This window comes from Cydia strobilella, chromosome 2, assembly GCF_947568885.1.
Source record: "Cydia strobilella chromosome 2, ilCydStro3.1, whole genome shotgun sequence".
NCBI classification, from domain to species: domain Eukaryota; kingdom Metazoa; phylum Arthropoda; class Insecta; order Lepidoptera; family Tortricidae; genus Cydia; species Cydia strobilella.
This window is the reverse complement of record NC_086042.1, coordinates 13,069,082-13,084,855: the sequence shown is the minus strand read 5'-3', so window position 1 is coordinate 13,084,855 and position 15,774 is coordinate 13,069,082. Positions and strand designations below refer to the sequence as shown.

The following is a 15,774-nucleotide window of genomic DNA, read 5'->3' as shown; positions in this document are numbered from 1 at the left end:
TCTTAGCTATGACTGGAATTATTGCTATAGGTCTGTAAGCGTCGATATCCTCTCTCTTTCCTTTCCCTTTGAATAACGGAGAGATTCGGCTTTCTTTAAGTGGGTTCGGAAAGATACCTTCGCGTAGACACCTGTTATAAACTATGGCGAGCACGGGTGCTAGTTCCGCGGCGACGGAGTAGACTAAGTTCACAGAGATGTCAAAAATATCCCTAGTTGGTTTTTTAGCTAATCGGGCCGTGATAATGTAAAATACTTCGTCAGGGGTGAAAGGTTTCAGCCTGATGCAGCAGTCGGCGGGCGGGCGCGCGGCCTGCAGCGCAGCGAGTGCGCGCGGCACGTCAGCAGGTGTCGCGCTACAGGCCGCCGCCGCTCCGGCAAACCGTTTGTTTATAGCATCGGCTGCCGCCTTTTTTGTTTTAAATTTGTTTCCATCTAAGTCGGTAATTACCTCTGTAAAATCGAGTTGATTGTTGCACGTTTTGCCCCTTTCCCTGTTTAATACTCCCCACATGGATTTCACGGTGTTCGGATTGTTTTTTATTTTTTTTGTGTAGAACTCGGCTTTTTTTGAGTTAAGTAGACTAATGTATTTGGTGTTCATACTGGAAATAATTAAATTTAGTTTCTCGTTATTGGAAAAACGTCTTCCTAAGTCTATTATTTCAAACAGTAGGTTTTTTAGGTTGTAAGTTTCGTTCGTCACCCACGATTCTCTTTTTTTATTAAACACGGTTTTAATTGGGAAGCAAATATTAAATTTATTTTTTAGTATATTTATAACAGATGACGTTAGATTTGTGACGGAATTCCTATTTCTGTGTATAACATCATGCCAGTCCACGCTTTGCAGTGCGGCTCGAAATTCGTTGTAGTTTCGTGTGGAGTAAATCCTAGCGCGGCGGGTGCGGGGCGCGGGCGGGGCGCGCGGGCGCAGCAACTCAGCACGCACGGCTAGGTGATCGCTGAGGTGAGTGGTGACAGGAGCGGCGCTCAGCACTGAGCGGTCTCCGTTCCAGTAAATGTGATCGAGGTTTGTGGACGTAGTACCCGTGACTCTAGTAGGGAAATCCACCACATTTCTGAAGTCGTGGGCTCGAAGTACGTCGTATAATTTTCTTAAGTCTGGCTTTACGTTACTCACTGTGTCGTCTATGTTCGTGTCCCCTAAAATAATGCACTCCCTATCAAAAATACTTAATTTATCGAGCAGACGTTCTAGGTACCCTAGAAAGTCATTACTACTAATTTGACAGTTCGATCTATAAACACAAACTATTGTTATATTAAAATCTATAAGGTCAATAGCCGATATTTCGCAATATCGTTCTTCAGATAATGCTGTCAGTTCTAGATTTTCGATGGCCCGTATGTTATTACGTACATAAATACACGATCCACCGTGTTCATAACTCGAGCGGCAAAAATTTGAAGCTAGATAATAATCTTCGAGATATATGCATTTTAATTTAGCGCTACTCAACCAATGTTCGGTCATAACGAGTACGTCACATTGCAATTCATTCTGCAGTAGTATTTCGAGGCGCTGTGTTTTGTTGTCAAGCGCGCGTATGTTTTGGTTACATATTATTAACTTGCGCGGCGCTTCGGACTCATTAATTTCGCTTGGTGCGGGTGGATTAGCTCTGCCGCGGCAGTGAATCGGAGGCGGTCGGTAGCGCTGCGCCGGAGTGACGTCGTCGAAAGCCCCGCGCGACGCGGGGGCGGCCTTGAAACCACTCTGTGAATCTTACGCGCGGAGGCCACACAGTAGGCGAATTGAATTTTTCGTATATGTTCTCTGGTATACCTATTAAGAAGGATGCATGCCTATTTGTTTTTATCTGTCTCTTTTCTACAACGTAGTCGTCGGAGCTTACTGTCTCTTTCAGAAAGTTTATAATATTTTCGGTGGTCGTCTCTGGTCTGAAGGACCAGGCTTGAATATATCTTAGTTGCTCAATGGCTTTGATATCGTTATGATTTGAGCCCGTGCCTACAATAATATTGTTTCGATTTTTATTCCTGTTTTTTCGAGAGCTTGCCACCTCCCATGTCTCGGCGTCTAGAGCTCCAGTGGTCGTCAATGGGCATTGTACGTCTGCCTGATCCGCAGTTTGAATGGCGAGTGATAGCGCGTTGTCGTTGCTGGTCGGCGCAGGCTCGGGGTTGTTCGGCTGCGGGTTAAGCGTTGTCGCAGATGCGGGTTTAGGCTTACTCACGGGTGCGACGGTGACGAGTGCAGTCGTTGGCGGCGGCGGCGTCGGGTGCGACAGAGACTTGCGTGTTGCGTGGGCTTGGGCGTTTATAGTCCTCGCGCTCGCACGCGCGCTGCGCGCTGATGTTGTCGTCGCTGGTGACGTACCTGTCGGTCAATATAACGGTATCGCTGTTCTCGCGAGACTCAGCAAAATGCCTAGTCGCATGAATTGCCGCCTCGCAACCTAAAGGAGTACCAAAACCTATTTGACGTGGCTGAAAATATGCTGCCATCTCATCCTTTACTGAACGGCAACCCAACTTAGCAACAAGTCGCCGCAAGGTTGTACCTATTGCAATGGGCCTTACACCTCCATCTTTTTTCTCTAATGCGCATAAACTCGCACCATACAAATAAGGACAGACTTGGGGGTTAAGCATACCACGCAAAAGGAAATTACACAATTTAGTAATTTAGGATAAAATGAAAATAACAATATCAATATTTATTATTTACATATGCTTTAAGTCTATGTTACTCAAATACTTATAAAGGGGGCATACGAAAACTTTTGTTCAAGCATATAATTGACCTGGAGTTTTCCTCTACAGGTCGCACTTCTCACAAGTCTCTCAACCGATTTTCGTGTAATTTTGTCGGCAAGTTTGATAGTTATTTTTTAAATTTAGTTTTTAAATTATTTTTAATGGCGGAGCCATGAAGATACGAGAGATTTACCATGTGGGTCTCTTACAAAAAGTCTATGTTGCTGCTGGGGATGGGTTCTTCATTGGCGACTACCTACTTAGGTAAACGAAACGTAGCCTTGAAAATGCTCCCAACAAGGTGTACTCATGGTGTGGTCAGGATCGCAAATAAAAAAAAAACGAAATTGAATTAGAATCCCGGTGATAGGCTTTTGAACCTTCAGAGAGCACCTTTTAGCAAAGCTATTATGATGAATAGCGCAACTAAAGGACCAAAACGATTGTTTGTCAAGTGTCAATTCTGAACTTAGATGAAAATAATGATCTGGCCGACTAGCCGACTAGTCGACCGACTAATCGGCCGTTCGAGCGCCGATTAGTCGGCTAGTCGGCCAAATCAATAGTCGGTACATCACTAGACTCGTAACATAATTCGTGTATCGGAAGTTGTGTTATTAAAGAAAATATTTAATCAAGAACTACATATGTTTTTTTCACGTCTACGAATACCAATGTCTCTTAGAAAAATATGATCATATAAGGAGATTTTTAGTTAGGTAGGTCGTGGAAATCATAGGTAATGTTTTTTTTACTAGCCAATTTGAGTGTCCCACTTATGGGCAAAGGCCTTTAATTTCATCCTCCGGCCACTTATTAAGGAAGGTGTCCAGGCGATCCGCCATCTTCGTATGCGTAGGTAGGATAGCTAATCTTAGTCTTACAAATGAATCTTAAGATACATCAACATTTCTGTAAGATTGGCGGAGACATTAAGAGCCCACACACAATTGTGTTCGAATTTTTCGCCCTAATCTTGATCCATGTTAGCAAAACGCGACGTCCGTCAAGGGAATTAATATCAATAAAGCAAGCAATAAAGCGAATCACAAGTCATGTAAGTCACAGTGTACAACTAGTGGGGATTCCGAGTCAGCGTGACTCGGCTGAACGTAAGCTCCAACCAGGAGGCGAGGAATTTGTTTGATTTGCACGATGTGTCATGTTGTGAGGAAAGGTTTAGTTTGGCTTCTATAGAGAGACGGTACCCCAGACTGTATTAATTCAGGTCTAAAACGTCACAATAAATGTAGTATTGTGACGTTTTAGACCTGAATGAAAGATGTTACGACACCTTTTAAACAATAGTTGTAATAACATGCAATCAGTATTTAGTACTTATATTATGGTTGTTACACACATTGTCGTTGAAATTTATGTTGTAAAATTAGGGTAATTCCAGGATAGATGCCCCACTTTTTGAAATAGCTTTATAAAGGGGCCCACTGATTACCAGTCCGCCGGACGATATCGGCCTGTCAGTTGTTCGTAACTGTCAAATTTTTATTCTAACTGACAGGTGATATCGTCCGGCGGACTGATAATCAGTGGGCCCCTTATTAACTCAATAATTCATAATTTTATAGCAATGTGTCCTATACATATGATAACTGTGGTCCTTAACCTATTATTTTACTGTACTTGTTTTTATATAAGTCGCACAGATTTTGTATAAATCGTGTTTTTGTTGACCTCTTAAGAATGGGATAGATGTCTACCGTGAGGGATAGATGACTCGTCGCAAACATGGGTCAGAGGATAGATGCCCTTTGAAATCAAACAAGCTAAATTAAAAGTTATCAGTATTTTACATTCATTATTTTGAAAACGTCGTCGTCGTGTTCTAGACAGTATTCTAGATGTTCTGTTTATGTCGTTCTCTTTTTTCCCTTCTTCATTTTGTCATACGCTGCTTGCATGCTTTCTTCAGAATAGGCGATGCTACGCGGGACCACACCCTGTTTCCTCTTATATTTACGAGGTATTTCGCTCCTCTGCTACATAACAATTCCTTGAAACAGTTGAGGATACATGCCCCTAGGGGTGCTCTTGAGAGTCTTGAGACATCTATAGTGATCAAAAATAAAGCCAACTATGCTTTTTGCAGAGGATAGATGACTGTTTTATTTAATTAAAAATTAGGTATAAAATATGAATAAAATATATTTATTCATGCAACTTAAGCTTTAGTGCACCCAAACCAATTGATAAAAAACAGGAATCATAAGAGTCAAAATTTATTCGAAAACAAATACTTATGAATATTATTTTGATGCTCTTCGAAGCCTAGCCGCGGAATGTTTTGGCACTCACTGACGAAACGCGTGCGCTCGCGCTCATATTCACAGCGGCCCTGAGGCTTGCAGGGAGACCGCTTGCAATTATGTAGTGGTAGTTTTAGTCCCACAGTTCTGCTACTAGTAGAAATTGAAATCCAGGCATCTATCCCACTGATACATCTATACTGGAATTACCCTAAACATAAATAGGTACCCTACCACATAAGACGTTGTTACAGCACGTCGACGTAGGTATTACATTATAAGTAGGAAATGGGCTTATATAATTAAAACGATTACTAAGCGCGTAGCCTTAAATGAACCAGTGTAAGAGTAACCTCCGATTATGCATGTTTGTTATGAATTTCGAGACCAGCTGAATAGGGACAAGCTTACAATTCATAAAATGTTCTGTGAAAAAGGTAGCAGACGTTTATTAAAAGAACTCAGGCATGAAGATATGAATCCTTGATAACTGTACAAGTGTACATGCAAATTTAAATAACTAGTAGTTCGCCCCGAACAGAACTCGCGGTTCGCCAAAAAGTTAGATCAATTGAATGCACCTATCTAGTCGGCAAAGGATCTAAAACCGCGTGCGATTTATTGCAAGGTCTGTGCCACATACTCTGTGGAACCCTTAACTGACAAATTTAAGTCCTCATAGAGATTAAAATAAACTGTATCTGTGGTAACCCGTAATCTTTCTTGTCAAATGTCAAATATGTATATATTTCGTATTCTTACATTGATACAGTGAATATGATTCAGTAAATATGATTTAAACAAGGTTAAGTAAACTTATTCTAGTTAAACACTGCTAGATGTTGTTGCAAGATATAGAAATTGCCCGTGACACCTGCACTAGGCTATGCCTGTCTGCAAATACATACATAGTTTGTTTATTTTATTTTGTTTCTATAAATCTTGCCAATTATTTTAATATCGTAATTAAAAAAAAACAATATTATAAATGTGTAAACCGAGCACTTTCATTTGATACCAAACTCGACCATACTTTCTTGCAAATAAGAGGACCAGAATAGCAAGAGCCCTCACCCTTAGCTTTAGAGCTTTTTGGCCTTCTGCGCTCTTCTAGCTCCCTTTGATCGAGCCTGCTCATAATTTAATGACTACAATATAATGCCTTCATCTACACGTTTACCCAATTTCATTTTAATTAGAACAAATTTACTTAAGTTATTATTGTTCATCAAACTATCCTCTGGTAGTTCAGCTTAAAAACATCGAAATGCCGGGACGTGCCCCTAGCCGGCCGTGTGTTCAAAGTTGAATGTAAGAACTTCACTTCGCTTTGCTCGCTCGTTCGTCTATTAATAAGCCAACCCAAGTAAAATTAAGATCAATAGGCCAAGCAATAAGAAGGTATAGAGGGAAATGCTACGAACACAATTTTTAACTTCGTAGCTTTGTTTGGACTAGTTAGGAGATGAACATATCAAAAGTCCCCGGCCGTAACCCTGGTGCTGGGTTTGAAGGTTCCATTTTTCGGTTTTTCGATTATATCTCGGAAACTATGCATCTGAGCGACTTGGCTACTTATACAAAATGAAAAGAAATTTAATTTCTTACAAGTTTTATTCAGTCAAGTTTTTCGATATCTTGTATAGTTTTTGAGATATCCGCGCTTGAAGGTTTATTTAGGGCTCTCATTTTTATCTTGATTATCTACATCAGTAAAGCTGCTAGGCTGGGTTTGGTAACGTTTTCGTATAAATCGAAGCCTTTCCGAAGTAAAAACATATAAACTTTAAACAAATAACTTTTTTTTAAACTCTTCTTCACGCTTAAACCGCTGAACCGATTTAGTTGAAATTTGGTAAATAGGTGTTTTAAGTCCCGAGACAGGATATAATATAGTTTTATATCTCAAAAATCATATTTTGAAGGTGTGAAATTTGGTGTGAGGGGAATTCAGCTTCTTCGCCAAAGTTGAATTTCTGAGGTTAATACTTTTTAAATTTAGGTTTGAAGTCATGTTTGGTATCATTATCAACTAAATCAAACATGTAGACCATCCCAAATATTATTTAAATAGGTTCAGCGGTTATTGATTCCCTATACAAATTTCCACCCCTTTTCACACCCTTAAAAGATAATTTTGGTTATAAAAACTATCCTATGTACTGTCCCGGAACTCAAACCATCTCTATACCAAATTTCAACGAAATCGGTTGGGCCGATTTATACGAAAACGATCTCAAACCCGGCCTAGCAGCTTCACTGATGTAGATAATCAAGATAAAAATGAGAGCCCTAAATAAACCTTCAAGAGCGGATATCTCAAAAACTATACAAGGTATCGAAAAACTTGACTGAATAAAACTTGTAAAAAATTAAATCTCTTTTCATTTTGTATAAGTGGCCAAGTCGCTCAGACGTATAGTTTCCGAGATATAATCGAAAAACCAAAAAATGGAACCTTCAAACCCCCCTCTCCCCCCCAGCACCAGGGTTATGGCCGGGGACTTTTGATATATTCACCTCCTAACTAGTCCAAACAAAGCTACGTAGACAAAAATTGTGTTCTAAGCATTTCCCTCTGTACCTTTTTTTGGGCATTTATTTCCTGGCCTACAAGTCAAAATCTAAATTTGTTACCTACTTATGCTACATACTGTTAAAAATAGGAGATAATTTATTGAGGTTTCAGATGTTTATACCATGGAACTATACGATTGTAGAATCTCCAAAATTATATTAATTACTTTAATTATGTAATTTTCGATTTTGTTATTGGTTTCCTACACTCTTTCTGACAACGGTCCGGTTTTCCTTAGGCACTTTTTTTTCGTAGGTGCTATATCTATGGAGATTTTGTGATATTGTAATGTGATGATATGTCACATCAAAAAATAAATGCGTTTTTATTGCACGATTTCTAAGTGACCCATTGCAAGAACCCTCCGTGCTACTTTCGTATCTAGTGTGTTGACCTTTTATTGTGAGCCTTTTAGAGCTACCAAGAAATATTAAGTGGTCTTCGAAATAACTGCGTATTTCATATAAGAAAATATACAACTTGGGGCTCACGCGACAGTTTCCATAATCCCCGTGTTTGGCTATCTGTGTTTGTTTTCGTAATTGCACGCAACTCCTGAGCTGTGTCGGCGAAATGGAAATTCGGTCATTACATTCATTTTGTTTTATTTTCAAGTCAGCTTTGCAGTGAAAATGTGTAGGGGCAGCAAATACGATAAGTTTTGTATTAAAATGTTGTATTTGCACATTCTTATTGATTGTTGTCTGGAGAAAGGTAGAATGTAATCATCGATTCCTTATGTTCAAGAGAAATAAAATATGTAATAAGTACCTACCATGACATTTTTAAAGAAAAAGACTACATTCTTTTTTATTATAGAAGTGTTTGTGAGAAATCATTTCAGAAAGCAGCTAGTTGATGTTTTTTTGTTTATTTAGCGAATAATCTACCATTTTTAACTTACGCAAAAATTACACTAGGTACGGTAGGTATAGTTAGACATCATACCTTTTGAATGTTCTCACAAAAGAAACTAAGTGTGGCAATTGTTAATATGAGTTTATGTGCAAAATCTGAAGCGGTTTTTTGTAAATCTAATTAAATTCTAAATAGAAATTTACCCATTATAATGACTGCGTGCATGTCACTGCTATCTATATTCACCATCTACTGTCTGTCTGTTCCTCTGTCGTGACTTTTTTTCTGATAGCCTAGTATTAGTACTGACTGATAAAGAAATTTAATGACGGTGTAGTCGTTTGAAACGCTGAACATTTTTGCATATACATAATTTGTCAAAACTTCAAAAGTAATAACTTTTAACTTTTTTCCATAACGTTTATTGATAACCAACCGCTGTCAGCGGGACCTCTAAATCCATAACAACAAATGCGTGACGTGAGTCGCCCTAAAGCGATCCACTATAAAACTAAATTTGGTCGTTTGGTTCCGGTAAATCGACGAAAATAAGGTGAGGTAAGGTTTATTGCTTGCTTGTCATTAATTTAACGTGTGTACTTTCAATGCGACGACCATTTAAATAGTTCCCTTTAATAACGGCACATTAAAACGGAGGGTCCAGATAATCAAATCATCCGTCAGACGAAGCCTCGACGCTACTATTTAAGCGCGTCTCTGACGGTCAAAACGTCAAATTATTTGCTCCTAGCGTCGACGTGACAGCGGGTCAAGGAACCTTTGACACCGTTTACGTCAAACGTCAAAACACTCCGATTTAAAGATGGACGTTTGCTGGCTGTCTATTAAAACGTTCCATAGAAACATTGTTTTTTTTAATCGTTGATGGAATTTAATGTTAAGCATATCTTATCTATTTGTCTTAGTGCATTTTAACTATTAATTTCTTATTCTTATTACATGTATTGTGATGCGTGGTCTTCGATGGAAATAAAGATTGATCGAGTTTTTATTCTATTATTTTGATAATAAAGGGGGATGAGAGGGAGAGAGACAGGCCCGAATTGCATACGAACGAATTTTTTTACCTCCTACTACTTATAACTGACGAAAAAAACACGGAATGGGTTAGTAGTAGTAGAAGGTAATTTTCGTATTAATTCTAATGAGATATACAGTCAGCTGCAGTGATAACTGACCCCCCCTGCTGCATAGAAATTGGTTTGCAGGGGGGGGTGGGGGTCAACTATCTCTGCAGCTGACTGTACATTGATTTCTTTATTATGCTGAAATGTGTACGTAAATAGGAACCTAATTCAAACATTTTTATTAAAACAACTTCAAAAGGTGTCTGTTTTAGTTAATGCTTAAGGTCCCACCCAACCCACTGGGTTCAGCCAGCATTTTTAGAAAGATTGTAGCGCTTTTTGAGATCATGCTACGGTTGCCAAAAAATATTAATATCAATCTTGAGGCCATTATCTCTAGTAACTTATTTACACCTGATTAAAATACTTTCGCTCGATAAAAAATCACGAACACGCATCATTAAAAATTTGTTAAAACTATTTTTGCCAAAAACTACTAACATGAAAGTTAGGTATCTTTTTTAAAAAGCGTAATTTTATTTTTGATCGACCATCGAATACATTTTTAGTGTTCAAACTAACTAAAAATAACAATGATATCCTAGATCCCGGATACGCACGGGCGTACTTTTTTGCTACAATAAGGTGAACATTTCCGAGCATATTGGAGAAAAGTATTTGTATTTCGAATTTTCGACACCAAAACGTGGGACAGGGTAAATTAAAGGAAAGTTTCCCTGTCGTGTGGTTAATCTCGGCGTCCACCACGCGAGCAGTTTTCTTCAAATAACATTCTAAGCCTAATTGAATTATATTTTAAGTTTGGTGTTTTGTAAGTAAAAATGTGTTTGTTGTTGCAATTTAGCTATGTTGCGTCAGAAAAGTGTAGAGTTTAGACCAAGAAAAGTCTGCAGCGATTTTGATAGCACACGCAGTGCAAGTGTTATTTATACGTCATAATTTCATAGACGTTTGACGTTTCAAAATCGCTGCCGACTTTTCTTGGTCTAACTCTAGATACCTCAAGGGCCTCTTTGATAGAGAAATATAGTCTTATTGCGATTCCTATAAGAGGAAAGAGAAAATAGTGCCATGCTATGTCCTTATCACCGGCCGGGTGGCATCATGGGCATCATAGGCATCATAGGTAGGAGGCGATGGCGAAATACCGAAATTTATAAGTTAAAAGAGAAAAAATCTTATGCTGCCCAAATTTTATATGAATATTCTTTCTCTTACCCGCGGTCGCTCGGTGGCGCGTCTATAACTACTTGTATATACTATGTCTATGAGATACCTACTTAACCATATCAACGACGTGTCAAACACATAAGCTGTCACTCGGACGCCACGTCACCGAAGTGTCAAAACTGAAATTGAACTTTATGCATATGCACGTGTGTCTATGTTGCTCTGTGGTCAGTGACGGATTAAGAGGCCGTAGTCGATTTTGGAGCAAAAATTTAAAATTGATAGATTTAGTCGTTGAAATTATACACGTTTTGTTACGTAATATCTAAATAACAAGTATTGATTTCTATTAGCACGTCTTCTCATCTGGCCTTTTAATAATGAGGTCGCGAGCGTGCGTCACCGGTAATGCATGAAGAGAAGGGGCAGTTTTTAAAAATTCATCAAAAAATCATGGTGGTAAATTATACAAATTGATGTATAAGAATAGTTTCAGCAAATATTGTAGATTGTTTAAGTATCAAAATTACGTTGAAATTAATTCGATTTTCAGAGAAATTGTCACTTGTTTTGAAGTAATTTCTGGAGAAAATCGATTTCGTCTAACTTTCATTTACACTACTTCAAAGTCATAATAATAAAAATGTAGTCTGATAAACGTCAAGTACAGGATATGTGTAATACAAAATTACCATGTTTAGCAGTCCAAACTTTACGAAATTTACAAATAAGAGCGACAAAATCAGTGCTTTACGCGCGTTTACCTAAACGTCAGAAAAGCAAACATTACTAATTTAGTAAGTATGTTTTCAAAAAACTGATCTGATAAAAGGTAAGATAAGAAGACGTGCTAATAGAAACCAGTACTTGTTATTTCAATTAGGTAACAAAAGGTGTAAAATTTCACGGACTAAATCTATCAATTTTACATTTTTGCGACTAAAATCGACACCGGCCTCTTAATCCGTCTTTGGCATTGAATCTGCGGTTCGGATATATCCGTCGTTGGCGTCGAAAAGGTTAATGGTGGCGGGCGTAAACGTACATTTAGTTAAGCTAATGAGGCAAAACGCGCAGAGGTCTGCAATCGTTTAAAAAATAATTAGATATACTAAATCTAAAGAAACATAAACCATACTTAGAAAATTCCAATCTTTATTCCTAAATCCTACCTAAATGCAGGTCCATAACTTTAAAAAATTTTTTTGAAGATAAGTTCAGCCGTAATATCAGATTTTTGAAAGAAAGCTCAGCGGTTAAAAGTACGGGCAAAAAATATTGTTACCTGAAGGTTTAGGAACGTTTCTCTTGACTTGCATCCATTTGTAGGTGGGCACGGCGGAGTGCGCCGGCGGATGCTGCAGCCCCGTGGGTGGAAGGTGTGGGCCCCCGCAATCTTCCCGGAACTCCCGCAACCCGCCGAACTCGTCCTTTGGCTGGTAATCGAATTCCCCGCAAGCCATTGGAGAAGCTGGATTGAACGCCATCGATCCTTCGTCAACGAAGTGCATGTTATACTTTGTCTCTAAGTAATGGTTGTCTATTTTATGCTCGTGAAGGTGCATGTCCTCGTGGCGAACTTCCTCTCTATGTTTGAATGGCTCCGGGTGATGCTGAATTGGATGCAACTGATAATTCTGCTGCAGTTCGCCATAGTCTAGGTTTGTGTAGCATAGACCTGTATCGGTACTGATGACGGGAGGTGGGGGCTCATGTCCCTGCTGCGAGTGCAGTAACGGCTCGTAGTAGTGAGTCGGAGGCTCATAGTACCCCTCATGGTATCCCTCGTACGGCGGCTGATACGCTGCCCCCTGCTGGTAAAACTCGGCGCTGCCATAATTCTGCTGGTTGTTGTACATCCCGATGTCCATAGTCATCATGTTTGTCACGATCACCGCTATCGATGTCGATATTTACACACACATCACTACGTCGACGGGTGAGACTGTATTCGCGCCGGCGATTGGCGTCCCGATATTCGGTGCGTTCGAATTTTAAAACGGGCTAGTGCACCGCCGTGCGCTATCGACCGTGCGCCCGCACGCCAGGTGTACCGACGAACACTGAACGTGAACACATATTTTTTCTTAACCACACTAAAACTGACTTGCCCCGTCCTTGTCTAACACCGTCAAAATTGTTCAGACTAAGCGAGATGGACTAATCAATATCAATATTGGCGTAACGAAATCTACGATAAGAGTTTAACACGTTTTTTGTGCCATGAAATAGTATTTGAAGCTCGTTCTACCTGCTTTTCATTGAGTGGTTTTTGTTTTGGACTAGGGATGTGACTGGACATGTGCACTCACAGGAAGGTTGGTCGTTATTCTGGAAAGTTTTTTGTTTGTGGTAGGCGGAGCTTTGTGGAAGAGGAGGCAGGCTTGATGCGAGCGGACCAATAGGGGAGCACCACTGTATTCTCCATTTTGGATTGGTTCTCGCGAGATAATAGTGCGAATGTTGGAAGCTGGATGTAACGGATGTTTTTCTATTTACTTTGTGTTGTGTTGAATGTTCCCTTCGAAACGCTTTCATTAATGTTTGTGACGTAAATCGATTTCAAGGTGTGAACAGGGTTTTTGTCACTTTACTTAAAATGGCAGCTGCTATTTGCTTATTTATTTTCGGAACCACAATAACAAATTACATTTAGGTAATGTTTCTATGTGTCATTTACGTTTTTAAATTTTAGTGGCATTTTATTAATTTATTATTATTAAAAAATAAAATTTGTTACGTACCTACCTAACATCTGACCTCGTCACGGCTCAAGTACTGAACCGATATTGATACATAAGTAAGCACAAAGCTCAATTAGGTATAATATAAAAAATATTAGCCAATGCAAACGGAAAGTCACAGTGATCAGGGGGCCTAGCCAAAATGACAAACGTTGATAGAAAACTCCAATGGAAACTTTACTTAAGTAATAACTTAAGTATTACCTACCTCTGCCTATGGAAATAGTCACGTGACTTTTGGTAGCATCTGTCATCCTGATACATTTTATTCTTTTCGTTTTGCGTTTGTCGATGTAAGTACTATTGTCATTTTGGTTTAGGATGATAATACTATTACTTATTCTGTGGTTTAGGTTCTGAAATGTTTCCCTTTTAGGGGCCCACTGACTATCAGTCCGCCGGACGATATCGGCCTGTCAGTTTCGAGTGCTTAGTGCACACGAGATGTAAATAACTTTGATCTCGTGTAGTATTTTTTTCTAAACTGAATAGTTTGCGCGAGAGACACTTCCAAAGTGGTAAAATGTGTTCCCCCCCCCCCTGTAACTTCTAAATGAGGAGAATGATAAAACTAAAAAAAATATATATGGTGTACATTACCATGCAACCTTCCACCGAAAATTGGTTTTAACGAGATCTAGTAAGTAGTTTTTTTAAAGGTTACAACGAACTACAAGATTTTATATTATGTTACTTGCTGCTACGGAACCCTTCATGGGCGAGTCCGACTCGCACTTGGCCGCTTTTTTAGTTTTCGAATAAGTAACCCGTAGTATAAGAGTATTCTTATCTCTAGATAAAATTAATTCTCTTTCGTAGTTTCCAGAAAAAACTAAGACATAAAATTACAGAACAACGTTCAAATGTATTTTGTCCCATATATGTATAAATCATTGCTTGTAGATATGATGTGACAAAATAGAAATAAAAAAGTAGGTTATAATTTATACTTACTACCTACTTATAATTTATAGTTTGCTATAGTTACAGCAAGTACTAAATTAAATGCATATCTATTATTAAAAAGTTAATAACGTTATTCCGTGTAACGAACAAAGTTTTTCATTAGACTAACGAAGACGGTTTTTTTTTGTTTTATACGCGTTACAATTACATATAGGTAATTATGGTACGCCATTTTGTTTATTGTTTGACGTAAAGGCATATAAAGCCCATTCGGCTACGGCGGCGGGATATATATCCACGATTTGTGTAAAAATATTCCAGTACTTCCAGTATCTATTAACTTTCATATGACTAACAGACAGAATTAAAGAAAATCCATTACTCCCTAAGTATTACTTAAACATAGGTACATGAAATGTTATGCCACCCTGTATGGACAAGAAGTGTGCTTAGACTTTTTAAATGTACCCATGGAATGGTTGAGATTTATCCGCGCCTTCAATTCATGGATTATAAGAAGATACCGAATTAAATATAAAACTAATAACGAAATGGTTTAGGTGTGAAGGTAGGAAGGAAGGAATAAAAGCGAAATTAGAACTAACTTTGAGAACCAATTTAAACTATTCTATCTAGGCAAATTCCTATAGTTTTTAGTAGAGATAGACCATAGATTTATAGAATATACCTTCAAATAACATAAAAAGAACCAACGATCTCAGTAGGTACCTACTGACATATGTAAATTTATTAATTTCCGCTATCAAAGGTTGTCTGGAAGAGCTCGCTTTTTAGCAATAAGACCGCCTGTTTTGTTTCTGTTTTCTTTTGTATTGTTTTCTTTTATTGAAGTGTGCCATAAAGAGTATTTGTATTATGTTGTATAATGTAGTTTTCTTGAAATGAAGTTGATATTTCAAACCCCTTACTTTACCTTACTTTGAACTTTGAACAAACTTCACCTTAAGGTATTTTAGAAAAGACGGGTCAATATATGTAATATACATAAAAACGTATGAACATTAATTTTCATCAGTGCTGATATTTAAGTATGTATACGATTTAGCTTATATGCTTACAAAACTTGGATCAGGTTAGAGTCAGACCAAGCTAAGTTGACAGCGATTTTGATAGCACACGTAGCACACAATGCGCAAGCAAAGATAGATATAACTCCGTAATAGATGGATACAGTCTAAGGAAAAAACGTGCCTCGAAAATCAAGAAAATTTGATTCTCGTTCAGAGGGCGCTACTAGTTTTGGCCTACAGTCGTATAGATGGCGTTGACGGTTTCGTTTGTTATTTAACAATTTTAACGCATATCAGTGAAAGAACATGGGTCAAAATCATAAAAATAATTAATTGAAATAAAACAAATCATTGATCTATATTTAAATA

The 15,774-nt window shown here is 38.4% G+C and overlaps 1 protein-coding gene across 1 annotated transcript in view; it reads right to left on the bottom strand.

Annotated features, from left to right (window-relative positions):
• LOC134752538 (homeobox protein Hox-B4-like) overlaps positions 1-13,352 on the bottom strand; it is a 58,328-nt gene extending 44,976 nt beyond the window's left edge. The window contains exon 1 of the mRNA XM_063688230.1: positions 12,010-13,352. Within this exon, the coding sequence (XP_063544300.1) occupies positions 12,010-12,604 (595 nt within the window). The 5' untranslated portion in view covers positions 12,605-13,352. The remainder of the gene's footprint in view (positions 1-12,009) is intronic.
• Positions 13,353-15,774: the final 2,422 nt, after the last annotated feature.